General features: G+C 39.7%; 2 protein-coding genes across 4 annotated transcripts in view; one reads left to right on the top strand and one right to left on the bottom strand.

The window, feature by feature from the left end:
- Positions 1 to 23072, bottom strand: part of LOC135486976 (rho GTPase-activating protein 44-like) — a 29350-nt gene extending 6278 nt beyond the window's left edge. The window contains exons 1-17 of one of the 3 annotated variants that reach the window (XM_064770207.1): positions 22915 to 23072; positions 21644 to 21785; positions 20822 to 20895; positions 20067 to 20105; positions 16726 to 16837; positions 14133 to 14209; positions 13709 to 13817; positions 12876 to 12944; positions 12244 to 12325; positions 11724 to 11851; positions 11277 to 11324; positions 10877 to 11025; positions 10296 to 10370; positions 9975 to 10091; positions 9630 to 9709; positions 4185 to 4940; positions 81 to 285 (exon numbers count right to left, since the gene is read on the bottom strand). In XM_064770207.1, the coding sequence (XP_064626277.1) occupies positions 81 to 285; positions 4185 to 4940; positions 9630 to 9709; positions 9975 to 10091; positions 10296 to 10370; positions 10877 to 11025; positions 11277 to 11324; positions 11724 to 11851; positions 12244 to 12325; positions 12876 to 12944; positions 13709 to 13817; positions 14133 to 14209; positions 16726 to 16837; positions 20067 to 20105; positions 20822 to 20895; positions 21644 to 21785; positions 22915 to 22985 (2333 nt within the window). In that variant the 5' untranslated portion in view covers positions 22986 to 23072. The remainder of the gene's footprint in view (positions 1 to 80; positions 286 to 4184; positions 4941 to 9629; positions 9710 to 9974; positions 10092 to 10295; positions 10371 to 10876; positions 11026 to 11276; positions 11325 to 11723; positions 11852 to 12243; positions 12326 to 12875; positions 12945 to 13708; positions 13818 to 14132; positions 14210 to 16725; positions 16838 to 20066; positions 20106 to 20821; positions 20896 to 21643; positions 21786 to 22914) is intronic. The other 2 variants (XM_064770223.1, XM_064770213.1) reach the window with 2 other exon arrangements.
- A 124-nt stretch (positions 23073 to 23196) lies between these two features.
- LOC135498504 (ribosome biogenesis regulatory protein homolog) lies at positions 23197 to 27152 on the top strand. The gene is made up of 8 exons (XM_064788801.1): positions 23197 to 23351; positions 23718 to 23790; positions 24068 to 24106; positions 24405 to 24545; positions 25034 to 25220; positions 25680 to 25837; positions 26152 to 26288; positions 26647 to 27152. Exons 1-8 carry the CDS (start codon positions 23200 to 23202, stop codon positions 26792 to 26794), a joined length of 1035 nt encoding a protein of 344 aa, XP_064644871.1. The 5' UTR covers positions 23197 to 23199; the 3' UTR covers positions 26795 to 27152.

Genomic DNA, 27152 nt, shown 5'->3' with positions numbered 1-27152 from the left:
GGCCAACAGTCCCACATTGGAGATGCTCAGCCAGTCCCTTCTCAGGCGAATATCCACCCCCCCTCCCCCGAGACACTTACCCGTCATAAGATACATTTCCTCCATCAGTTACATTAACAGATACGCCGTCAGGATTACGGAGAGTAACGTTGTCAGACGGACTGCGGGGCAGTGATGCAGGACTCGCCGATACGAATGAGTCTCTGTGAGGTGTATAAGGAGACGCTCCGGAGCATGGCGACTCGCTATTCGACGTGAATGACCCCGATTGGTTGAAATCGATATCTGGAAATACAACAGATGAGAACTAAACAAACAAGCAAGAAAATCTATCATAATGAAGAATTTGGGCCGATGAATGCAACAACACACAGAGTCGTTCGATAAAAATGATATTTACAATAAGGGATAACACTGTGACAGGATTCTTTATTTGTGGTACACTCTTAAATCGATGATAGACACACCAGGATGCATTTCTATTCAAGTTTGGGCATCACCTATTGATATGATGGTAAAAGTGATGTTGGTAGTGTTAGTGATTATCTGGCGTTCAGAATTCAAATACATGTCAATTCTGGAAATCACTTTTAATTTACATTTTGCATAAGGTAAACAAAATCTGCATCGCCATCTATCCTTAACTTTAGGTACTTTCCCATGTGACATTTTCATATTCTGATTTTGGTTCTTTTCTGCTAGGTTTCTAAATTGCGATACCTCCAAGGTTGCTGTTTTCAGAAACGTTTCCGCAAATGGTATCTACAAAATGTATAGGAAGAATCAAATAAAGACTGCATTAATTCTCAGTTTTGTTTCCATCAGAAATGTTTGTAAATGAAGAGATTTCCAGAACCAATGTATACCCGAAGCCAGAATTCAAAAGATGCAAAAAAGTCAAATGATGAAATATATGATGATGCGAAATCATGCAGTTTGGGAGCAAGGGAAAGGATATCATGCTGAAATCAAACTGGACTTACAAAGCCAGGGCTCAGACTCAAAATAAAATATCATAGACTACGGCCTCCTTGAACATCAAAGGAGATTTTTAAATAAATTTCACCATCTCCTGATCAGATGAGGGTCCATATAGTAGTTTGCAAGTTGGTAGAAGTCTGAAGGAGGACTAGTGCAATTGATATTGCCAGCCATCACTAATACAGAGTTCCAATATAGAGGATGGGTGTAGCATGTACCCGATATTGTGCACAAACATTCCAACTCTTTGTGTGGATGAAAATGTGCAGTTCCCTCTACACAAGAACTCTGTACTTCACATAGCTGGCCTGACAGTAGACATCAACACTTCTCATCTTAAGTCTAACATAGGGGAATAAGGCTTGGTGTTGAGGAGGTATTTGGTAAAGGAGGCCAGTCCTTGCATGATGGTCAACAAGTAAAGGTTACAGTGGAAACAAAGAACATTTTTCATCTAAATCAGTTTTTTTTATCACACCGCCAAGAAGGCTCTCCAACTTCACCAGAACTGATACTACCGTTTGCCTCAAAACCATCATGCAAAAACCGGTCCCACAATGCCGTCTACTAAGAGAATGTAGTGCAGTTTGTAGCAAAAGCAAGCTTATTTTCGATTTCTTTATCTAAACCGCCAAATGTTAAAACCTTGGAGGTCAAAATGAGAAACATGAATGAACACATTATCCAAGGAAAAATTCTACTACATGTATGTGTCTTCTTATGATTTTGACCACTACTGATATCAGGGATATTGGTATAAGTCTGCTACAAAAGGCACCTTAATCTCTGGGGTGGAAAAAAAGAGGGATTGTTCGGAAACTAACACGGAAAAAAAAAAAAATAATACCGACACAAATCAACAAAGCACGGTAAGCATAAATAAGAGAACAAAACAAGAAGCAATTTGAAACACAAACATAAGCTTTATTTGCAGATACTCAACAACAGAGGGTTAACATCGAGTGGTTTAGATTCATCGAGTTATAACACGATGCACAAGATACAACAGCTCATGCAAGCTTTCCACACCCATCAATGCATGCGACGAAGACATCACAGTTTCAAGGACACCCTCCACTAAACTATGTACCCTGTTCGACGGAACCCCAAACCCTAACCTCTATGTACCCTGTCTGACGGATGCCCTGCACCAAACTATACAGTATGTGACAGATGCCCTCCACCATATGTACCCTGTTTGGCGGATGCCGTGCACCAAATTTTATGTACCCAATTTGACAGACGCCCAGGACCAAACTATCTGTACCCTGTTTTTTAGTGTTACAATTCCTATGCTTAGTCAGATTTTTACCATGAAAAGTATACTTCAAATTATCTAGCTACATGTAATCACAGCATTATTGTTTCAGAGTGACCAAATAGATTATCAGCATCCAAATACATGTAGGCAGCACTGATTTTAACTAGGGTATTCTCAAAATGACGTCAAAATTCAGACGTCACGTCTCTGTCACAACAATACATGTACTGCAGTAGCCCTGGCCAGTTTTGCTGATACACTATTGAGATATTTATAACTGAGTGATAGCTACAAGATTTATCAATACACATTGAGTTCATGACAGTAAAAGAAGCAATCGTGATACAATGTTACTTTTTTATCTTGATTGGCTATGGTGTCCATGTGATGAGTGCATATTAAAGTTAGGTGCCATAAGCGATAATCTTGCTGATGATGGTGCAGTGCAACCAAGAGTAAGATTGGATTCCCTCCCACTGAAAGTTGGCAATTGATAATTTTCTACCTTTTAACGGATTAGTGAGCTAATGATGTTACTTGTGTAGTTGTTTGTGTAATATCGCTGTTTTAATAGCTCCCCTTGAAAGCACACATGCGTGTATCAGGGGCAAATAGGGTCCCATGTAAGCACATCACCCATCAGGTGATGCATGTCTGGCGCACGATTCCAATCCATGCTAATGGAACCCACTATACAAGGGGACAATACTTCATATGGAAGTGCCTGTAAAGCCATCAGAAAAAGATCTGTTGACAAGGGTGTCCCTGTCTGCCACCTCGACCCCATTGGTGTAAGAGTGTACAGAAAGGTGTCCCAGTTCAACACCCCATACCAAATCTAATAGTTACATGTAAGCCTTAGAGGCTGCACAGGTGGACTACAATTTCAAACAAAACCCAATAGCACAGAGAGGCTGCAGAATGTCGTTACAGCAGATTACACGCAGAATCAGCAGGAAGCAAGAAGTACATCCGCAGATCTATTTTTCGGCCGACCAGTACTGAGTTTTCATTGCAGACAATCAGATTTGTTGACTTCGATACGAAACATACCTATTCAAATATTTGCGTCTCAATTTTTTTTTTGGCCAAAATAGGGGTTTACAGCCAAAATAGGGGTTTACAGCCAAAATAGGGGTTTACAGCCAAAATAGGGGTTTACAGCAAGTACAGAGGATCCTGGCTTACTTTGTTTTGCAAATCGAACTTGTCAGCATAGTTAGTATTAGTTAGGCAATCGCAAAGAATGAAGACCGAAAGCCATTCAGCCACCAAACAGGCAGGTCCAAACCTCTCGCCCAAACATCGTATGCAAGTTAGCCATGACTATTTTAATTTGTCAAATTTATTCCTGCATGGCCCTGAACGGCCCCCAGTTTGAAATACATAGAATTTCATCACATTATGCAGTCACCAATTTTGTTGTTGTCTGATACAAGAAGTAATATTTTCAGTTAATTCAGGATCTTTTGATGTATTTTAAAGCATTTTTGAGTCATCTGGGTGCAATTTAAAGCACTCGGGTGGTCTAACATGTAACAATGATTTTCCGAAATTTTTCTGAAAGCGTCAGTCTGTAGGTGGGGCTGTATAGAAGTGTCAGCTCAGCATGTCCAAAACAGTCACTAAGTCAGGGACACTGGACACATGTGCATGAGACAAGTCAGTTAGAGAGATTAGGTAAATATTAGTCATAGGTTTGGTTGTAAGAGGGTTTGGACGATACAATAGAGAAGTTAAGGGACTATGATAAAGGTACTAACACAACAAACCCACGAGTCCCTCAACCTCTCTAATAACAAAGAAATGCATCAGAACAGGTTAGTGAAAATAGCAACAAGAGCGACTCATAAACCAGCACAAGACCCACATTTCCAAAAGCAAGAAATAAGGAGCAGCAAAAGGGCAGCAGGCAGCAAACATGCCGTGACAGTGTGATTACCTCTATGGCCACCAGGGGGTGGTGTGTCACCGAACGACACCCGTTTGTTTGTGTGGGCATCCCACATATTTCTGACCCGGCTTATGTAGTCCGTCCATCCATCCGAGTGCAGAGATTGCAAGGCAAAAACAGTATCGTAGATGTCTGAATGTGCGGACACTGGAACAGGTACTGGCACCTTCTCAGATAACCGGTATGGCGGGTTATGCATACTTCTGCTCAAGTCCTCCGGGATGACACCCCGACTTTGTGTCCGTCTATCACAGTCATTCAGTTCTAAAGTCGGCGACTTGATGTTCTCACAACTCAACGATTTCGAAAGAGTCGGAGTAGAGTTCATAAATTTTAATCTCTCAGCTTTTAAATCGCATCGCGTCCGTGCTCCAGTCCTGGCATGACCATTATTTGACCCAAGGCTGATAGACGCACTTTCCAAGCTGCCAACAGAGCGTTTCCTCGGTCCACGCAACGAGCTATGTCGGACTATAGACGGTGGGGGCGGTGGGAGGCGATCCGCACCATTTTCTTTCACTTTGTGGTTCTTTTTTGGTGCCTGTTCTGTAATATCCGCCAAAAATGAATGACCCGCCTGAGGGGGTGGTGAACAAGGTTCGGGCGTGGTTTCATGGGAGTGTGGAGCAGAGACTGGAGTCGCCAAGAGCATAGTTGTGAAGATGTGTTTTTGGCAAGACGGTGATGTGCTCAGACGTACATTGAGATTCGGACTAGGTACAGGAGTGACGTTGAACTCCACATCTACATCCAGGAAAAACAAGACAAAAGAAACAGGCAAGAAAGATTAAGTGTACGGCAAACAACAACCACAACAAACTGGTCAGCACCGGCACTACATAAAGGACAACATCCATTTTCCTATTCTGATAAAAAACAACCCCATTTATTCTTGCCGGCCAATACCAATTGGAAAACTTGACCAGAACAGTTGTCTTTTTTGCGCAACTTTCTGACGCAACTGAAAATATCTTATGAACACAATATTTCTGCGTCTTTGGCAGTGAAAGGCTGTTCTGTTCAGAGTCTGTAACTGGCTAGAGAGAAAGTAACTAAATACAATCATACAACTATAGTTTCGACCTGACTATACCCAAATTCTTCTGACATGAACTGACGGGATAGTCTACAGCATCTTACACAAGCTGAGCAGTTGGACCATTGGCATAACTGGACATATAGGTAAAACAGTTTTTTCTTGGTTGTGGAAGGTGAAATATAAACCACTTTTTATAGCCGAACACTTGCTAGGATTGACAGTCTCTTCGTTAAAATTCAATTTTTAAACTTGGCTGATGCTTTTAAGACTGTTTAGCTTTTTGATTTCCTAGATTTCAAATAAAAAGCACTGATATGGCTATTCCTTCTTCAAAATATACAACGTACTGTGAATTTTCCCGTCACAGTCAAGAAAATGCAATCATCAAATCCATTCCTCTCTATTGATTTTTCTCACAAATTGTGATATTTCACAGAAGTGCAATTTTGAGTCAAGCCAATTTCAGCGCATTATGAATTAAGGGGAAAAATCCCTACACTCAGCTGAACATATTTTAGACATAACCTATAGCTGGACCATGAGACCCTTTCTATAGTTTGGGGTTTGTTAATTGGATTAATAATGAAGCCACCTCGTCATGCGATTAGTTTTGAGACTCCATGAAAAAGTTAATGACACGAAAAACATGCAAACCTAACCACAGATGAATGTCAAAACTTATGTAAACCCACAACCATACACAGACCCAGAACCAAAACTGAATACAAACATATCAAGACCACCACAAAAATTTAAATTTGAAGAAGAGATATAAAGGTACAAATGTATATATATCCCTGTCAAGAAAAGATTTAAGGAACTTGAATAATCTTTCTTCATTTGCAAAGATTGATGACAAACACTTGGGCCCAGAAATTTGATTAGGTGGAGATTCTTATGTATCATTTAGTATTATCCTCTTCATCCAGTCTGTTTATGTCAGTGGAGATGGTTGATGAAGTACAATAAAGTGTTCACTGCCGCTGATCATGTTTGGCAGCATACTCATTTTTACAGAGGCAGTGCAGATGATAATATTAACACAGGACAAAAATAACACCATTTTGAACATCAAATTTATATCATTGACCCACGTAGCCCACTTTGGTTGTTGGCAGGTTCAAGGACATGGTCTAACGTCCAAAATGGAGGTCCAAATGATGTCGGTGCACAACTTCTATAAGCAAAGATGGTGCATTGTAAGGTTGGGTGTCCAGATTTGGTCTCGTGCCAATCTTCACCCTTTGAAAGTGAGTACTCCTGCCACCCGTAGTGCTCACCACAGTTAAGAAAATATAGCCCCTGGTAGCCACGAGAGGATGGTGGACATCACACAAACACGCAAAACGGAGTGGCGTGAGGGGACGGGCTCCAAGCAAACAGAAGACACTTCATGCTAATCGTATCAATCCATGCAACTTAGATCCACAATTTGATCACAATATTAAACATTAAATTTGACTCGTCGGGAGAATAAAATCTCCTGTTTTTCAACATAAATGGTGACACTTTTCCTGGCAAAGTATGCAGCCACAGAGAAGAAATGGTCTCAACTGCATCTGTGTTGATACAGGTGAAAACAAAAGACACTGTCACAATATTTATAACGTTTTCACAATCTTCAAAACACTATGCTCTTCTCTCAGTATCTGCTCCACACTACGATGGAAACTCTGGGACAGAAATTTGATATTTCAAGATTATATGATGGCAAGATGTATGATATGACAACATCAGTCTTTCACAACATTTATTCATACAAAACCTGTTCCAGTGTTGGGCTAAAACTCATCAGGCTGAAGGCAAGTCATACACAATGTGGGATGTTGGCAGAACTGCAACTGTTTAAAATCACAGAAGTTCAGAATAAATTTTTAAACTTCACAACTAATTGAAAAGAGAAATCCGCCATCTCCAAATGCTATGTTTTATAGAGCATATCATTAAATCATGGACGTTAATACCCCTGCAGACTTTAGATTTTATAAAAGTCTCCTGAAATAATACCAGGGACATGGTTTGATACATGGAGTTGTCACTCTAAGGTATCAGTTATCAGCATCACAGCGTTAAACTGGACATATTCAACAGAATATCAGTACAAAAGTGCAAAGTTTTTTTACGTTTCTTTTATAAACAGTGACGGTGAAGATAAACAACAAATTTCACTTATTTTGGAATTCAATTACAGTGATTTTTGTATGAATAAACTTGAAAACTATTGATGTTGTGCTATAAAATGTATGAAGGATTTATGAATTTTAGTGACTTACTATCTATGGAAGTGAATTCATTATTGTGACTTTTCTTCAAAGTGAATTTTGTGACGATTCATGGTGATAATGAAGATGATGATGATGACGAATGCAAATGATAAAATCACAAAGATATAACTAAACTTTAAATTTTACACTCTAAACCACTAAATCTTTGCAGGCATCTTATTTTAGCAGATTTTGAGAATAACAAAAAAAATCCTGAAAATATATTTTTCACTGGAATTACAAGAAGTAATTTCATAGTCCACCACAAGGAGAAATTTTTGCAATTCACCAAATTTGGAGACTAAAATTTTGATCATCATGGCTTTTTAAGTCGTGACAGGTGTCTCAAAATGCAGATTCTCTGTGACTCGAATTATGAATTATGCAGTCATGCTATTAAATGACGATGTGTTATGATTATGAAACAAAAGATATCCCTGCTTCATTAAAAGTTGACATTCAACCTTCCATAAAATATCTTCATATGACCAAATTGACAAGCACTGGCATGTTTGGCAAAGTGGCTTGAGATGATTTATGATTTTAACAACTATGAGAACGTTAGACCAAGTTACATCTTCTGCTAGAAGCAGATGTAGAGCAATTTCTCATCAGATATCTGCCGACTGACACTGATTTCATTTAACAGAAACAGATCAATCACAAGTGGAATCACCAACTATCATGAAGCAGAGAAGATCGTTATAAAGAATGCAGCAAGTAGGTTGATATCAAGAGCACAGTCCGAGGGGATAAAGCTGAAAAGGAACTGACGAGGACACCGATCTGAAAATGTCAAACTAACGAAACCAATAATTTTTACGCCTTTTGAGTTTGTGAGTCACGAAAAATTTGAACAAAGATGAATTTTCTGGATTTATTTTGGCGGGTTTGGAAATTTTTTTCTATTTTTTACGAACGATTTTCTGGTGATTGTGATTTCTGGGAATCCAGGTTGCTTGCAAAATCAGTGAAAATGAAACGCCCACAAAAAGTTGACAGTTTTCAGTTTTTGTATGCCACCCTCCAGCCACAATGTAACTAACACAAAGATGCTGAGTAACAGATGTTAATAGTGAATGCAAGGCAGAAACTATCACCCAGACCAAGATTATTAGTAAGTTAATCATTCAAGAGTTAGGGAAGGAAATTGTCTTCAAATATGTCCACTGGTGTTAAATTCTGTTCTTTGCTGAGAGGAACCTTCAACCAAATAACATGGAGAATAATCCAAAACCAAACTTAATTGCTACGGTTTTAGAGTAAAGTGGGCTTATAAAACAAGTGATTATTTAGCCGGAGTTCTAGAAGCAAAACAAAACTGCTCGAGAAAGTTAAGTGTTTTTTTCAGAGTCCCCGCTATGCTACATGACTGGGGACAGGATCAGGGTTGTAAGAAGGCCAGACAACTATACTACATCCTGAACACCGCAGAGCTCTTTTCACAGATCTAAGTCCTACACCTTAAAGCTTCAACCTAAACGGTTGTTGCCAAAAAGATTCTGTGGTCAATGATACAGGAGTGAAAACAGTAACTGGAGAGGGATTTGAGATTGTTTCTACAATACCCACTTCTCTGTAATCAATGACTAGCTAACACATCTAAATTGTGATAATAAACAAAGATTGAAACTAGACAAAACCCTAAAAGCATTAGGCCACAAATCATGATACATTAGCAGAAACAAACCAACTTTGTGACCTTTCCTGAGTATCATAAAACTAACTTCCCATCTTTACATGCCGTGGCAAGCAATTATCCTTTCTACACGTTCAAACTCAAATAATTTACATCTTTCAACCGCAAGATTATTGACATCACAACAAAGTGAAACAGATTAAATCTGCAATGGCCCACCAAGAACTCTATGGCGGTCGCTGCTTATATTGACAATTTTGCATTCAAAGCTAAGCCACAGTGGCTCATGTGGCAATAAACTGCTCTTGTGGAATTGGTCAACATCAACGTTTTTGCAGCTGTTGTGATGCCGTAATCTCTCTTGCTCAAGCTCAACCCCCACCGCAAATCTCACTCATCATAAAAGCGGAAAAAAACGTCATGTGCACAAAATGCTTCGGGAAGAAAACCCAACGTGATTGGTTCCCACAGTCCTCGCTATAAATACATACCTCCCGGAAAGAACCAATCCGCATTCTTTATCAAGCTGTCAACAATTGCACTTTGGGTCCCAGTGGTTAACACATTCGGCCTGAAATCAGAAGCCACAAATGAGCAAAAAGCACTTTAAGGAAGGAAAACTACTTTTGGCTTGAAATAAGAATTCAGAAAGAAAGGTACATGTGTGTGTCAGGTATGTGCCCAGTGGCTTGGCATGCTCAAATTTGAGAGATTGTGTCCATGTACTGGTTCTGGGGCATCTTTCTCATGATCCTATGGTCATGGCTTTACTTCTCTATTAGTGATGACCTAATGACATGATTATGGCATCCCGTCGCCAGTCATTTTTTACATACCCTCCGTCTCCTGGTGACCATATTAGATTGGGTCCCATCACAATGGCTATGTTGCTTGTCGACATCTTGTTGATGTCGGCACTTTCCGCTAACTTGGCTAAGAATTTGATCAGGTATCTGAAAGGAAGATGAGGAGAATGCACACAAGGGTTCTATCAGGCCAATCATATGGAACCAATTTGAGATAAAGAGTTTGACAATGAGTAGTGTAAACATAATCAATAATAAGGCCCGATGTTTTAACTCAAGAACTTGACTTCCATTGGCTTTCAGAAGGCCAGGACAAAGCTCCTTGGATTTCGTTCATGTTCAACAACTCACCTGAGATTGTTATAATTTGGTTTTGGTAATTTATCCATCACAGTCCATAACGCTTGTAATCTCTCGTCACCAGGTCTGAAGAATAACAACTCACAATAGTTTCGAGACAAAATACATGACAAACAAGGCTGCACCCACCCTTTCTTGTTTGGTTTTTGTGATGAAACTCCCCTATCAGAAATACTGGCTTACGATTGGTACCTGATTCCCCCGCAGTGTCTCTACAACACTTTGACGAAGTGATGAAATACCCCAGGTTGAACTGGATGCTATCAGATGATAATACAATGTACCAAAAACCTGATCAGCTGGGCTAAGGTAGTCGTAGGTTGGCCTCCATGTACACCAGGTCTCTGGCAGGTAGGCAAAGAAATTGCAGTGTAGGCCTAGTCAGACACCGCTAGCACTTTTGAAAGCTGCCTCTGTTCATCAAATCTATTGAGGCTCTTCAAGTTTATCAAAGTTGACAGGCGTGGACCTACATGTATTCAGAGAAAGCTGAAACTGAATCGACTCACTTTTGCTTAGACAATGTATAAGAACTGGGACACAAAAACGGATGAAGTGAAAAGTATACAAACTTTTGAGCAGCTTGCATCCACTCTGGATACAGTTTATATGTCATCAATGGCTCAGGAAGCTCCCGAAGGTAAAGTTTTAAAGCACCAGCTACGACATGAGGATCACGCAGAAAATCGTCCATTTCGACTATACCAGCGTCAAATGCTGCCTGGAAAAGAGACGATTAGAATGAAAGGAGTATGTCTAATAGAAGCAGAGACAGATTTGACCTGAGCATAGCAAGTGATACTACTTCGTTTTGTATTGACAATAAGCCGCAGTACATGTAGCACTGATTATCATTGGCATGAGGGGTCAAAAGAAAACGGCAGCATGATGGAGTCTTTTTGGACAGAGACATGCATCAAAATGATTTGAGAGATATTTCGTCATTTATACCGATTCAGGCAGACAACTTACCTTGAGTTTTTTTACTTTTGAAGAACTACCAGCAACCCTGAATAAACCCTGAAAATAAGAAGCACTTTGAGTGAGTGTATCAAAAGGGAGATGTCCTGATTACAGTGGTCAGAGTGTATAGAAATGGCCCATTTTGGGACCCAAACCACTTTCACTACTAGAGAGGGTGTTCTACTAACACCTGTCTGCTAAGAGAGGTTCCACTGCAGCCTATCTAAGTTGGAAACATGTACAGCTTGTGATGAACTCCCACCACTGGCATCGGACGAAGTCAACAGTCCCAAAGTGGTCCCCAAGTGGTTCCCAAGTGGCACTCAATGGTACGGTCGTGCTCCTGCACTATGCTTACAAGAGCAAACAAAAGTCGGAGAAGAGTACAGGTCGATTTAAAGTTCCCCTGAAGAGTCACAATGAGATCATAGTGCTGATCACACCAGCCCCACTTACCTCTTCATCGAGTCCATACTCCATTAGCACACAGATACAGTCTTCTATCACCGCGGCTATTTCCCTCTCCGTTATGTGCAAGTGATCTTCGAGAGGATAATTGTATAATGGCTTGTGAGGATATTGCTCTGGAAGGAGATGCAGAATACTGTTATGATAATATCGTAAAACGCGAAATTATTAATCATCAAATCACAGACTCGAAAGTATTTAACGGGGAAGATTTAATACCTACATTCCTCCGCCAGTGAAATTTTCTCGATTAAGGCAACTTTCTTCATTAAGCACGTTATTATCTATTTGAAGTGTGCCACATTCCTCAGAACTGGCAATTGTGCCATTTTCAAAAATTCATGCTCTGCCCTCAAAAAATTTGTTATGCCATTTTGAGACGAAAGTTGAACCTCGAAACCTGCACATTGAGTGTGCAACCCTCTCTCCTTATGGAAGAAATTTAAATGCCACCCACTCCCCATTCAAAGGAGACAGACAGGCATCCCTGGACTTTCATCATACTAACCTAATTGGACTTTCATTTCTGGAATTATTTTCTCTATAGTCTTTAGGCATTTCTGATGATACCTAGCTTGTGATTCAACAAACTGAAACAAGACAAATATCAATTCTAACCATGCAGAACCAAAATGGAACAGAAACGGCTGCTGAATCAAGACGCTACAAATGACACACGCAACAAAATGACCAAACTCTCAAGGTAAACAAAAACTAAGGTGCCGTAATGTTCGCGAATTTGCTCATTTTTAATTGGCAGTACACTGATTCATCTCTATTGCCATCATAATCCAAAGGCTGATGCATTATAGTTAAAATGTTCAACATAAGTTCATGGCTGACAGTGCATTTGCAATAATCTCAAAAACGTGTCACCAGACGCGTTCAAACAGTCAAGGAAACCTGGGCCGACCGAATCGAAACACCGATAGCGCTAACAGGGCCTAACAGAGAATAGTGTAAAGCATTTAACCATTACACTATACTCTGTTAGGTCCTGTCAGCACTATCGGAGTTTCAATTCGGTCGGCCCTGGTATTTTACAGCACAACTGGTTAGCATTCAAGTGAAAATGGAGACTTACAAATTACTACAAACACAACTTTATCAGCAGTCTGCCAAGTCACAAATTATTCTTACCTCTATTAAAATTTTTGCATAGTCAGCTTCTCTGGCTAAGAATTGATACATTTCAGTGGCTAATTGATCCTGAAAAGGAAATTTTGATTATGTATACCAGTACTACATGTACACAATGCATGCATGTATGAACTGAGATTACAGCCATGTATCCATAACTTTCAAATCGGCCATCCCTCGCTTCATTTCGTAATTTAGTTGTGATATTGATTTCAGAAGCCAAATTCAGGCTCCATTTGACAGCTAAAATGACTCAGAAGATGCTTGTACTATAACAGAACAATTAGCCATAAGGACTGGATTGCAGTCAAGTGCAACCACTGGAATAAACAAGAGCATTGATTTGTGTACAAAGATTTAGATGAAGTGGTTGAACCAGGAAATTATACACTGTATGCCATGGTGAAAATAATGTGTATGTTCTACAAGTTGAAATAGATCACAGTGTGTCTACATTATTCTACTTAACTAAGCTTCTGTGGCCTAGTTCCTTGAACTCTCGGTTTGTGGTCAAGACGTCCTTGGTTCAACCCCAAAAGTCGACGTAGGACTCTTGGCACGTCATCTCTGTCTGACTTGCCTTTAATTCTCCACGTAGGTGTATATAATGGATACAAGTCTAAAATGGTCAGGTTATAGAGTTGATTGAGCAGCTCATCTGAGATCTACTCAAAGGTCTCATGATAGCTCAGGGTTAAAGTGTGAAGCAGGATGATAACCTTTACCACACAATAGTTGAAATCAATATCAGATATGGCAAACTATAAAGATATGACACTTCTTTGCTCTCTTAGTTTCAAGCAAGACAGCATCGAGACTGTCACCATACTCACCCTGCATTGTTCAACCCTCATAGAGGCTTCTTCAAATTCATCCTTAACATTGTCTAATTTGGCACTTTCTCTACCGGCGTTCGGCATCTGTCGAACTTGTGCTTGGTACCTGTGAGTAAAGATAACAAATTGTATTTTGATATTAGTGATGGTAAATGCTGTGATGGAACTAAAAATGATTGAAAGGTTTCAAGTTAACGCCTGTTGTTATTTAACCATACGAAAACAGAGCCCAGCTATTGTTCAAAAGCAGAAAATTCACAATGTGTTCTCTTTTAGTTCATCGCATGAGCTGATGCACTGCGATATCTGATGCTTATCAGCAGCTTCTTTGTTATAACTTGAATCTGGCCCAGCTTTCTCCTGCCTGTAAACTGTGGCCTCCTTTCCTTTCCTTGGTGAGCATCTGTACCATTTTCCTTACCTAGATTTAGCCGAGTCCATATCCAAAACCAGCTTGTTCAACTGCTTCTTACATTTGAGAACGTTAGGGATGTCACTCTGAAAAGATAGAAGCGAGGAAGAAACATAGAAAATAGAAGAAGTGTTCATCGCGAGTTATTACACAGGGTTCTGGCCTCAAAACTGTTGCACTAAAGCAGAGGGTGATTTTTGTAAAGAAGGTACTACCTGACTATCCCCGTGTCCATTTTATCAACTGCAGATAAGCACTTTTAAATCTACAATGATTATGTTTGATTTTATATTCAATCAATGAAACCATTTATTTCAGACTCCGAGCTCAGTAAAGTTTTCATGGGAGAACCGATGCATTTTTAAGGATGGCACTTAAATTGTGATAGAAGATTTGTAAGATATCTCATTTCAGTTTTGTTACCATGGCAATTCGCTCTGAACGTCAGATGCGAGTTCAGCTTTCAAGATGAAGTTTTTTTAAAGAAAATAATCTCCAGACTTGGAGACAATGCAGTCAGCAGCTCAGCTACAAAAATACACAGTTTTTTTACACAACATGACTGTATGAAGAGTACATATCTTTAACGTCCACAACAGCAAGGGTCTCAACTGTCAAGACATATGCCACAAAAATGCTACATATTCATGATATACTTGCACGACTTTGAGGAGTACATGAATGTAGCATTGAAGGTCAAGAACATGTAGGCGGCTATGCCTATGGCTTTGCTAGCCTATACCTACCTGAACATGCTGAACCAAGACGGCTTCAGGCACTGAAGGTAAATCCAGCTGGCTGTCTACAAGCTATTTGTTGTGGCTTGTGCTTACAAGCTAACTATAGCAAGCTACGGCATAAACACTACAGGTGGCTGCCTGAAGGATTCTACACAGTAGCATCCACACAAATCTGGGAACTGTAAATTTCTGTTTCCCATGCGCAAAAATCTTGCAACATTTCTGCTAAGTATTTGCTTATACCAATCGGACAATGGGCAAGAGAGCTCATTAGCCTGGGCATCTTTTGACAGCTGGTACAGGGGGAACAGTTTAGCAGGTTCATTTTTCTGGCATGTGCCCCAGAGAAGTCAGCCAGCAGAGGTGCACACAGTATATAGAAGCAGGGTATATTTCCCCATGGTGCATACCCTTGCATTAGAAACATGATCAGTCCCCCTGATAGCATGATCCAATAGCACAGAGTATGGCACTGCAACCAATCAATATTTCAAATTCCCCCCAGACACCATCCACATCAAAACCTCATTACCATCCACTAATCCTCGAACATTATTGCATATCTAACGGGAGGCGAAAATCCAGGTGAAACAATGCAACGATGACACATTGTTTCATCCCCTGGGCAAATGATGGATAAACCACGGTTCAAGACAATTTAATGGTATGGTAGTCAATTGTTCATACTAAAGAAACTGCACTGACATTTATGCACCTCATATTCATACAACAGTGACTGACTACATTTATTCTACATGTTCTACTTTAGGAAAGCTAGACTTCTATTTTATCATGGCCCCAGGGTCGGTTGAAGCTACATGGAGCACAGTCATTAGATTTATAGTAATACTTCATCAGCAATTAGTATTATATGACATTACTAGCTAATGAGGCAGATGATGTGGCTAAATTAATTCGGTTGGAAACATGCTGTCTGGTATCTCAGGGTGGGCATTTCTTTTCAAATTGAGTATTTTGGGACACTGTGGGCCTCAGCTATTTTTATAGACTATTTCAAAACATCCTCTAGTCCCACTAATCTAATGCACTTTGTCCTCATCACCACAATGCATTGTACACTGATTCACATGCCAAAATCTTGTGTGGTCTGCTCTGTCAGGGAATTCACTTTTTTGGGACACCAGAATGGGACGAAAACATGCCGTTTTAGCAGGCTTCTGGATGACTATCGGGAATCACTCAATCAGGACAGAGCCCTTTTTATAAAAAACAGTTTCTGCCTCCCATAACTGGTTATTTTCATTAGAGATAGCTCATGTCTAGAGAGAATTTTTACCACTTTTTAGAACTTTACAGCTGCAAAGTCAGCATTTCGATTCTATCTAGGAGTTTGATATTGATTTCTCCTAGACTGAGAAGATATCAACATGCAATAGCTAATTGAATGGTATCTCGTTTCCGAGAAAAGGCTGGTTTGTAAAGTGATTTTCCATGTTGGGGGAAAAGTCATGTGGATTGTCTGTCATGTCCGAAGCCAGTGTAGGACAAGTCACAGAGAAAAGCTCTCCATGAATTGTCTCAGGAGTATCAAGAGACATTGTTTCAAAAGTGGGCACTTATGTATAGGGAGCAGACTGGAACAATGTACTTTAGAATGCATTCAAAAACGCAGCATACGAACTCTTTCTGTACCTGTATTCTATACCACGAGTTTTATCTTGATGCATTCGAAAATCTTTACAAACTGTTCTTGTCTTACAATTCTTACTCCCTGCGCCTATGAACACCTTCCTTGAACAGTTTCCTACCAGCTATAAAACAGAAGCAAACAACTATCACAAGACGCAGGCTGTGACCTTCATGTTTTCATTTTGAACTTGACAATCAAAAGTGTGACTTACATCTAATATATTTTGTAATGGATTAAGCGCATGTTCCTCCATCTCGAGTTCGTGTTGCAGCACCTCCTTGCCAAGGTTTCCCTCGAGCTCACCACACATTTGGTACATCGTACTGAAAAGACAGAAAGACCGCCACTTGTCAACATTAGAACAATAACGTTTTAAGGGATGCCGTTTGTGATTAATAATGTATTAATGGTGAGCCAGGAAAATAGAAATGCAGTTATACACAATGCCGTAGGGCAGTTATCATTCAATTTTCAAGCCATCTGTCTTCATAACGGCAATGTAAAATTAGTATTTAGTACATGTGTAATACACTTGAAAATTTTCAAATTCAATTTCAAATTTTGAACGAATGGCATGGGCCTTTAATTTTGAAGTCCAGTTTAGCAGCATGCATGGACTACATGCTTGTATATCAGTTGTCACTGCTACATCAGAAATGGCTCATCTCTGTTTTATCAATGATCAGTCACTGGACACCATTTTCAAAGATGGTTGACTGCCAAACGGACATCACTTTTTGAAATTTGTCCGCTATGGCTGAAAGTCCTTCTGTATGTTTTTTCATATCAATCTACATGTATATAACGCTATATTTGTGAGGAATTTTTGATAACTAGCATGAAAATACATGCATGTACTTGTACATGTACTACTCAAATTGGAGTCCTCCTCAAATTGTAGTCAAACTGTTATTCTTTATGATGGCCCAAGGGCATTGAAATGTGGTGGAATGTTCCTGGTTGGGATGATATAAATTAGATTGTGGATTGGATGACAGCCAAATAATGATTATTATGGCTTTCATTGCTTCATGAAAATGTCATTCTAGCATAAAATGAATTTCATTCATCACTGTATACATGCATGACATACAATACCAATACACTGAATGAATACCCAAGCATATCACAGTTGAACCTCTCTTTAGAGTGGACACCTCTCGTGTCTAAGGACACCCTATCTGTCAAAAGAAACTGCATTTGGTTCAATGTCATATCACAATCATTTGGATTTTATTTCAGTAATCAGGACACCCAATATCATTTGTCAGTTCCAAGTGTGTTCTTATCGAGAGGTTCTAATGTCTGGAAGGAAGGAATTTGCTGTCAGTGATGACAAACTATGATATATTTTTCAAAACTCTACTATTCCCATTTTTGGGCAATCATCATATGTGACCCGCTCTACCAAAACTAGGCGCTTGTCGCATCTGAACTTGACAGGTTGATACGGACTTGTTGTTCATTTCCCTATTGTAGACCTTTTGTTGAATGTGACCAAATCAGTTTGTAATAGATTTCACAAAAGGTCAACAATAGGGAAATGAACAACAAGTCCGTATCAACCTGTCAAGTTCAGATGCGACAAGCGCCTAGTTTTGGTAGAGCGAGTCACATATGACTTCACAGAAACCGCAGGGAGCCTAAACTATAGTAGTAAACTGCATTGGATTGGAACTGAACATCATGAAAATATGGCACATCACTGTAGTATACAACAATGATATCAATGGTGGCCTAATGACATGATTATCATAGTTGCATTGCAGCACTGCACAAGCTCAGGAAATCTACTCTATACAGGTTTGTAGGCCTATTGTATGCAAAATATCTTCCAGTGAGTAGCACAGGTCTGTTGACAATCTATTCTGCCACTCCCACTTGGAAGGATGTCACTGAGCCATACTAACCCTTTGTGGGCTGAGATGATAATATTTACTGACATGTTTGATCATCTTGGGTCACCAAGGTATTTGCATCTTATTAGATTATTAGATTTACTGTGGCAACGTTTTAAAGGGAGTATAGATCATGAGGCTCGGGATGTGTTTGATGCACTTTTAGATGAAGAGGCCCAGAACATGCAGAATTGGGTGGGGAACAGATCTTCAGAGTTCAAACACTCGATGCACAGACAAAATCACCCAAATTTTTGTGGCTCAATTTAAAACTTGCACCAAAATGACTTTTGGTTAGTCGCTACATGAAAAATGCGATCACCCTACCATCTTGCCACCTGAGATAACGAAGTTCATTCATAAATCAAAACCATCCCTGAAGTATTCTCTAGCAATCACAATGTAGGGCCAATGCACCACAGCCCATACATTATAACATAGGCCTATTTCACAACCTACATTGAGACCACATTACAAAAACACCAGCAAATTTATCAACATGATCAAATACCAAAATATTTGTTCTGAAAGATATGTCTACACTATGGGACCATAAACATCGAAACCCACCAGATATGGAAATTACATTCGCAGGAAAAAGTATGAAGGTCTATGTAATTGTACATTATGGTTGTCAGGTTTAGTCCAAAGGGAAAAAACACTTTTTGATAATAGTCCAGCTCTAACAATTTCTCTTGCAAGTTGAAGTCAATGCCAACGGTCCACTTGGCAAGTGTTGGACCTACTGAGTACTAATTTCACAGATCTGCAAAAAAAGGTGAGGCTGACCCACCAAAACCGACACAATCAGAGTCAGCCACGTGCGTAACACTCAGGATCCATTCTTTTAGCAAGGAGAGACCCATACATGTTGCCCATCTTCCATTTCGTCATACAAACCGATTCACTGATTGACCCGTTTTAATACTTAGCAAAGAGCGGACTACATTATCCATTGCATGCACTCAGAAATCTACCTTGTTCAAGTTGTTCAACTTCTATCTACACGAGAGCTTGAATAACACCATCAACAAAGATTTTTTTATATCATTCTCAAGAAATTTTTCTTGCCATCATGAATTCTTTCAGCATTAGCCAAAAAATAAACACGCAAGCTGTACAGGTATAAGAGATGCATCCTTGGCAGCAATGCCAATGTTCCGTGAAGAAGCAAGACGTTGGAGGTGATAAGCGAGGCGAGCAGACGGACAGGAATGTTGGCTTCTTGAGAGTGCAAGTCTGAGGAGTGGGAATTGAAGGCAAGATGGTATCTGAAGAGCTCTGCAGTATACACCAAAGGCCTGATGCAACAAGAGCTTAACTTTGCTATGGCAGCGACCATGAGGGAAAAGGCTCCAGTAAATCATTCCATTGGCTTCAGCCTCCAGTTGTAGTAACGACAGGCTGTGCATGAATTAGAGCAGTACCAGTGTTTCCACACAGTCAGTCCAGTTTCCAATTTGCTGAATCGTGTGACCAAAATACACTCCGGTAAACAAACACAGTTTTTTGTAAGTTGAAAACTAAGCACCCTAGAAATGAGATATTTTACTGCATTCATCGTAGTCATAATGTCTTCTGTTTAGCCATGGCAGAGGAAGGACTTGGTTAGGAATAGGATCTGTTCTAAGGGAATTACTATCACCGTTTGTACCTTGAAATGCTGTAGGCAGGTCTAATACTTGATGATGGACTGAAAAGTTATGATGATGAAAGATAGACAAGACAAAATGTTAGCAATGAATGCAGGACTACCTAATAATGCGGATACATGTATATTGCAAGAGTGTAGCACTTGACAGGATCCAGCAATCACAAACACATGATGCATGCAAATTCAGTCAGGATGTCCAACATAAGAACAAGGAACTCTTAAAAATCAACTAAAACTACACAGGTTTGGGTAGCAAAAAACTTAGAGTTCTAATGATTTATCATGCAATTAAGTTCAAAGATGAATTTGAAAGACAGAAACAATGAAAGACCCCATGCACAAAAAGCTTTTTCTAGCAAATTCGGGTAGAAAGGAAAATTTCTCGGTTCTGTGTTTTTTCAGTGTTTGCCGATCGTTTGAGCCTAAAGACTAAAACACAGAAAAGACATTCATTCAAAATGTGCACACAAATTCCCATGAGCAAAAAATGGCATCCCATGAAATCAGTTCTGCCCTGATTACTGGAAATTAAATCATGCATGTACATTACATCAATAGCACTACACTACTTAAGTAATTAGGGCTAAACCAGAGACCAAAAAAAGCCCACCCAGGTGGAGTTGGGTGGAACAGAAAGTCAAAACAGATTTACTAAAAACATGCGCATCACTGAATATCATGTACATGACTTGATATGCATTGACTGTCACTAGATTTCTCCTTCACTTCCGTGACAGCAGAATTCAGATACTTACCCAATAAGGTTATCTCCTAGTAAGGTGGCCGATTCGATCATTGTATGGGAGAGACCAGTCTCTGGGATCTTTTTCTGAAAAACAATATTCAAAAGTTCAATAGTATACCTCGATGGCCTAGTGGTTAGGGCATCCGCCTCGTGAGGTTCGACGCCTCCTGGTAACCTCTTTCCGATGTGGCTGTTCGGTTAGCCACCAGGTAGTTAAATATTAAATGCCTCCTCGCCAGACGCCTGGCATTAGAGATAGGAGTTTGGAAGTAAAGAGTGTCCCATAAGTCAAAAAGGACTTGTTTTCTGGTAAGTACAACAGACAAAAACAAGAATTATCTCTGACCATGAAAGATTCATGAACACTGAAATGACTACAAGTAAAAGCATTCATGTATGTATCTTCCTTTGCAGAATGGCCATAAATGTAAGTAGCCTCATCAACCTAAATGAGAAGTGAAATCAATGACCAAGGAATATTCGCATGCAATACCCGTACATCATGCAATGGCATTCTTCTCATTCAACCATTGTTTACATAATTCACTGTACATTTTGTAAATCTGCACAATGCTTCAAAAGGAACACGGCAATTACAATGCAGCATACTGACATAATGTTCTCTAGATGACAAAAATGGATGGCCGTTTTATAAACAAGAGCGGATTATAAAAGCAAATATCTGGTATTTACAACTTGCATGACACTGTCCCACATTTTATTTTGTTCTATTATTAATAATATGGCTATTTTTTTAAACAAGCTAATGAACAATGATCCCATGATGAATGGAATGAAATAGCCTTATCTCTCAAATTGACAAAGTCCTTACCAATCTCTTTTCAACATCTGTTCCTTGCCCTTGCATACATCCTGACAGCTTCTTCACTGTGTTTGCAGAGACATGCTTGATCAGTTCGACTCTCTTGTCAATACTTGAGAGGTTCTCTGTCAACAACTCAGTCTTCTCAGCCCTGAAAACGAAGAAAAATTTATTTTTATTTCAATTTTACAACAAAAGACATAAAGTACATATTGTACCATGGCCATGTCCATCACTGCGTGTTCTTTTTTTAAGAATTCAAAAGATGTCCTATAGTGTTCATCAAGCAGGACCACAAACTCTGCCCTTACAATAGTGGCTATAGGGGCTATAGGGGAGGCTACATTTTTCAAGATGCTTGGACATACAATGTAGTCCAATCTCACCCAACTGGTCAGAAAAGCAAGTATCGATCCTTGGACTACGACAACACATGACATGCATGAACAAATCTACATGTTATACATGTAAACTTATGTTGTCCGCCAGTCATTCTGTGGTCAGTCCTGTTTAACAAGACTGACACAGCTGATGAAAATGCAGTTGGAACCCCGTGATTACAAAATGATGCCATGGCTCTTGCTGGGACTGATGGCAAATGCTGTCCTTAAAACAAAATAGAGACGTGTGTCCTGATTTCAAATTATTTAATACATCTGTATATGTAAAGAATTTCAGAGAATTCCTTTGAACAGAGGTGTCTTCTAGAAGAGGCTCCGCTTCTTTCTTTATTATTGATCTCTATCCAACGACAGCTGAAGGATTCTGAAGAATGCATTTCATCACGTGGTGCCATTCTTATTCACACCGACACAACAGCAGATCAGTAATCAAATGGCATCTATCTTGCAAGTTATACAGTTCTTGCTACATTGTATCAGTGTTGGGGGACAGAGCGGTACCGCGAAAAGGCATGGTTTAGCACCAGCATACATGATACAACTTCAAGCTGTCTGTGGCACGCGCGATCTAGCCCTAGGCCTAGCCTTTGCCTTTGGGCAGTCTGGCTTTAGTTTAGGCCCACCAAATAAACAAGTCCGGTCGTCATGCGAGGCAAGTGCAGCAGATCATTTTGCACCATGAACCCTGCCCCAATTCAAATGGACTTAGCATGTAGAAGCCAAAAACAACAAGAATATCGAAAGTGGGCGTGGCCACCAAAATGTACACAACCAACATAAGACCAATGTACAGCACTGTTCATGCATGAATGTACATGATAGGAAGTAGGAAATGAAAGAAAAAAACAAGGGCATGGCACACTTAATATTTGCATTTACCTGCCCAAATTTTGATCTGCTATTTGCTTTACACGCAAGAAATTCTTCCGAAGATTCTCTCTCTTCAACATTATTCCGTTTTGAGTTCAATAAACACCATAAATAATCAAATTCTTGAGATAAACATTTCTCCTGAGGAAAACATCTTCCTGAAATCCTGACTCACCAGACTAAGCAGACCGTAAAATGATGCTAGGGGTCTTGTCATTGGCTGATTTGGCTGACCTAGATTGATATTGGCCAATCACTTCTTGTCTTATTAAACCACACGTCTAAATTTCCAGCATGGCCGACCTCGTGGAAAGTGTCCTGCAATCGATCGCAGAAAAGGAGGCGAAATACAAAACTGTAGAGGTTCCGAAAGATATTGAACTTGAAATAGATGAGGGAAACTTACTTGCTATTGACCCAAATCCGTTAGAACTAAAATTATTGAGGTAAACACCGGTAACATGGTATTTTAGCCACCCTTATAAAATGTACATGTAGATGCAGATCCCTAATTTCGCCAGTCCCCAACTGAATATAATGCCGCCCCCCCCCCCCGCCCCCCTAGATTATCTTCTAGTCGATCTTCCATGCATTGATGCTGGCAGCATGGTTAACACGATGGCTTAAGCCTTTCTCAAATTGATCTGTCTGTACATGAAAAGGCCTCCTGGACCTACGGTATCCTGTGCGTGGCTGTGGTACTGGTAGTAGTAGTAGTAGTACTGAACCATTCATGCATTCTGCATTCACCTAACACTAGTATAGTTGGCCAGCAAAATTGGGTTTCAATATTCATATACTTTTCATTCCAGACTGAATAGGGAGACATTTTTAAAAGACCTTGCAAGAGACAACACACAACTTCTCATAAACAAACTATGGAAGGTAAGTTATCAAATGATTCTGGTTTATCGGTACACAATAAATTTACAGCTTTTCAGGACATGAACCAAAAAGTAGATGAATAGGGGAACAGAAACAGAGCTATGCCGCACAGCGTCCTTCCAAGAACAGAATGTTGACATCTGCAGAGGATAAATATTAATCTGTGTTTCACTGAAGAATAAAAGATCTTTACAGAGCCATGGGATTGGATTCTGTAGCAGTAAATTGCTAAATACAACAATATGATTTTCTCAAACTTATCTAATTCTCATTTCAGTTGCCAGTGGAAAGAAAGGAAGATGTCATTGTAGCTAAAGTAAGCACAGCTCCTTCTTGAGGAATGGTTTGGAGATAAATGGACATGAGATATGTTGTTTTAGAGATACCAAAGAAATGTTTCATAGATACCGGAAAATGTGATATGTTGCTTTAGAGATACATGGGATATCTTGTTTTAGAGATACATGAGATTTGTCTCGTTCATTCTCTTTTAAAAGGTTCATTTCTGTTTGGACTTGAAAGTTGATATGTGTGTATGGGTTGGACAGGTTAGATCAAACAAAGTCTTTGTAGGGATACATGTGCTCTAAATGCTGTCCTTCTTGTTTCCCCAGCTTCCTGCTCCTAAGACAATTATTCCGAGAGAAAAGCCTGTTCCAAAAGAAAAGAAAACCACCAGATGGGAACAATATGCGGCACTCAAGGGCATACAGAACAAGAAGAAAGGACGCATGGTCTATGATGAAGTTCATAAGGTATGTTGTCTGTGCTTTTTTTTATTGTTAAAGACTATGGCCAATAGCTAGTTGGACCAAATTAAGTTGCACGAAGTCGATGATAGGTGTCTCCATTCACAGTATAAAATCTGCATTGCTGGTATGAAGAATATTACTCTGTCAAACCAGACCCAGTTACCAAACTGTGCTTATTGTTGATAGTCACCCTAAGACCGCTAACCTTTCGCTCCAACCATTCATCCCAATAAAAAATTACAGGTCTATGTCCTGTCCAAATTTGGGGAGAAAAAGGGAAATCATGTCTAATACCCTTAATGCATTATGATTCTTTTGTGATCAATGTATGGTATTTGAAATAGAATAGTACAATGTAAGATTTCAGATGGACAGAAATTGTGTTGAAATGTTGAACTGGTACAATAATCTAGTTATAGTATTTATAAATGGCACATATTTGTCTTATTATTGAGTCTGCAGCCCCTGTAGTAAGCTTTTCTTCCCAACAGGAATATCGTCCAAGATGGGGATACAAGCGAGCGAATGATGAGACTAAGGAGTGGGTTATTGAGGTGCCACAGAATGCTGACCCATATGAAGATCAGTTTGCCAAGAAGAAGAAAGAAAAGACCGAAAGATCAGCCAAGAATGAGCTGCAGAGGTTGAGGAACATTGCAAGGTCACATAAAATGAAAGGTAAATGTTTTGAATGATCAACAGGTTTGGTCCATGCATGTACTCGATATTCTGAGTATGCATGCGTCCTGGAGTACATGTATGTCATCCTGTCATGCATTGCATTCATACTCAAGAAACCCATCCCGATCCACATGGTCTTAAACTCCCTTTAAATGATGGCTATATAATCCAATGGCGGATTTGGTTATCACTTTTTGTTCGTGTTCCATTTCCAGCAAACTAAGACTTGGTGTGGCCGTGCATAGAATAGTGCTCAGCTAGCCAGTAACACATGTGTATTCCTATCCCAACCTGTCCAGAAATGGCTAAACATGCTTGGTCATGCCAGTTTCATACCAGAAGCTTCAGTAAGATTTCAGTGTCAATTGACTCTTTCAATTGCGCTTTGTATTTCCTACTTTGTAGTTAAGTGTAATTGAATGGTTTAATAGACTTAGAGAGTCACTATCTTTCCAGTGCCTGGTGTGGGCCTCACTCCGACAGACACTCCCTCAAAAGACCATGTTCAGAATGCCTTACGAGCTGCCAAGAGGTCGACAGCTTCTGTTGGAAAGTTCACGAAAAAACTGCCCGCAGAAAAGCCTGGAAAAGATAATCGAGGAAAGAAACGAAAGGTTTGTGATTGTTCTATTAGCATTTATTGTCGGGCATGCAGAATTATCTGTCTCTTCTATAGTTTACATGTATAGAGGTCCTTAATAGTGATCTACCTGTAAATCGTTAGTCCTCTCAGCGTTTTATATAAGGATATTTCGCCTGAGCTTTGTGTCGCTGTCCCTTTGTGCTGGCGGTGTTGCCTTCTGCAAGGATGTGACTTAGATAGGGTCATGTGTGAAGCAGAGACGCTTTCATATACAGGATCTAAAATAACTAGGTTACACGAGTTCCTTTCTCTATCTGCTGACCTTAACTTTGACTCTTCTTTCAGTTTGAACCAAATATTTCCGACTTCAAAAAAGAAAAGAAAAATTCTCTTGAAATCTTGAATAGACTGAGCGGCAAGAATCCTAAACTTGATGTCAACAAAGCAGTTAATCAGCATTTAAGAGAAGAGGACGAAAAGAGGTGAGAATTGAGATCAAATTCAGCCCCAGTATGAAACTAGTCGTAGTCTCATACATAAGTTGTGCATGCTCCATCAGAGCCATTTGCAGAAAACATTCACAGATTCTCTGATGTTTAATTACAACTTTGTCCCAAATTTTTCATTCGAGGACAAAGTCACAACCAGTATGCCGGGATGAGTTCACTTGAATCTATTGGTTAATCAATTCAATTCACCACAATTTTTGAACAATAATGAATACACTTTTCTGGGAACTTGCCATACCAGTAAACTTTCTGGCCATGTTGTCAGTATTGCAGAGAAAAGTATTTAGCTGTTTCGTGATTTGATTGAAATCATTTTTTGTGTCGCTTTCAGACGGGAACGGAGAGAAAATGGAGAGGACACGAGGAAGAAAACGGGAAGACGTTCAAAAGCTGGACAGAGTAGTGGCAAAGGAAAGGGACGAAAGGTTAAGATGGGTAAACCAGGAGGCAAGAAGGGTGGAAAAGGAAAGAAAAGATAGTCAAAACCCTAGTCAAAACCCTTGGGGTTTATCTATGAATGAACAGTGATACGTTTTCCGAAGTTGATGGTATGGGATTTCAAAGGATACTTTGAAGACCGGGAGAACTTTCCGGTTTGAAATGGCCATGGGTAGCCAGTGTGCGCTTGTTGGTTTCCGGAGAAAGTTTTCTGGATTAGACTAGGAAATTTGAAGCAATTTGAGACTGTTGTACAGTACAACGCGCAATATGATAACTTACATCTACATGTTCCTACCATTTCATGCAAAAGGGAGGTTTCATTACCTTTCAGGCCATGCATCCTTGATCCTACTTGTTTTCTCCTTGTCAATCTAATAAAAAATATATATTATGTAA

The sequence above is a fragment of the Lineus longissimus genome, chromosome 1 (genome assembly GCF_910592395.1).
Source record: "Lineus longissimus chromosome 1, tnLinLong1.2, whole genome shotgun sequence".
In the NCBI taxonomy this organism is placed as follows: domain Eukaryota; kingdom Metazoa; phylum Nemertea; class Pilidiophora; order Heteronemertea; family Lineidae; genus Lineus; species Lineus longissimus.
This window is presented reverse-complemented; position numbering and strand designations above follow the sequence as displayed.

Bases quoted from the DNA above. Each gene is read 5' to 3' on its own strand.
- LOC135498504 (XM_064788801.1), top strand. From the start codon at position 23,200: ATGGCCGACCTCGTGGAAAGTGTCCTGCAATCGATCGCAGAAAAGGAG. The intron at 25,221-25,679 runs GTAAATGTTTTG...CTATCTTTCCAG, and splicing joins AAGGTCACATAAAATGAAAG to TGCCTGGTGTGGGCCTCACT. The intron at 25,838-26,151 runs GTTTGTGATTGT...CTCTTCTTTCAG, and splicing joins ATCGAGGAAAGAAACGAAAG to TTTGAACCAAATATTTCCGA.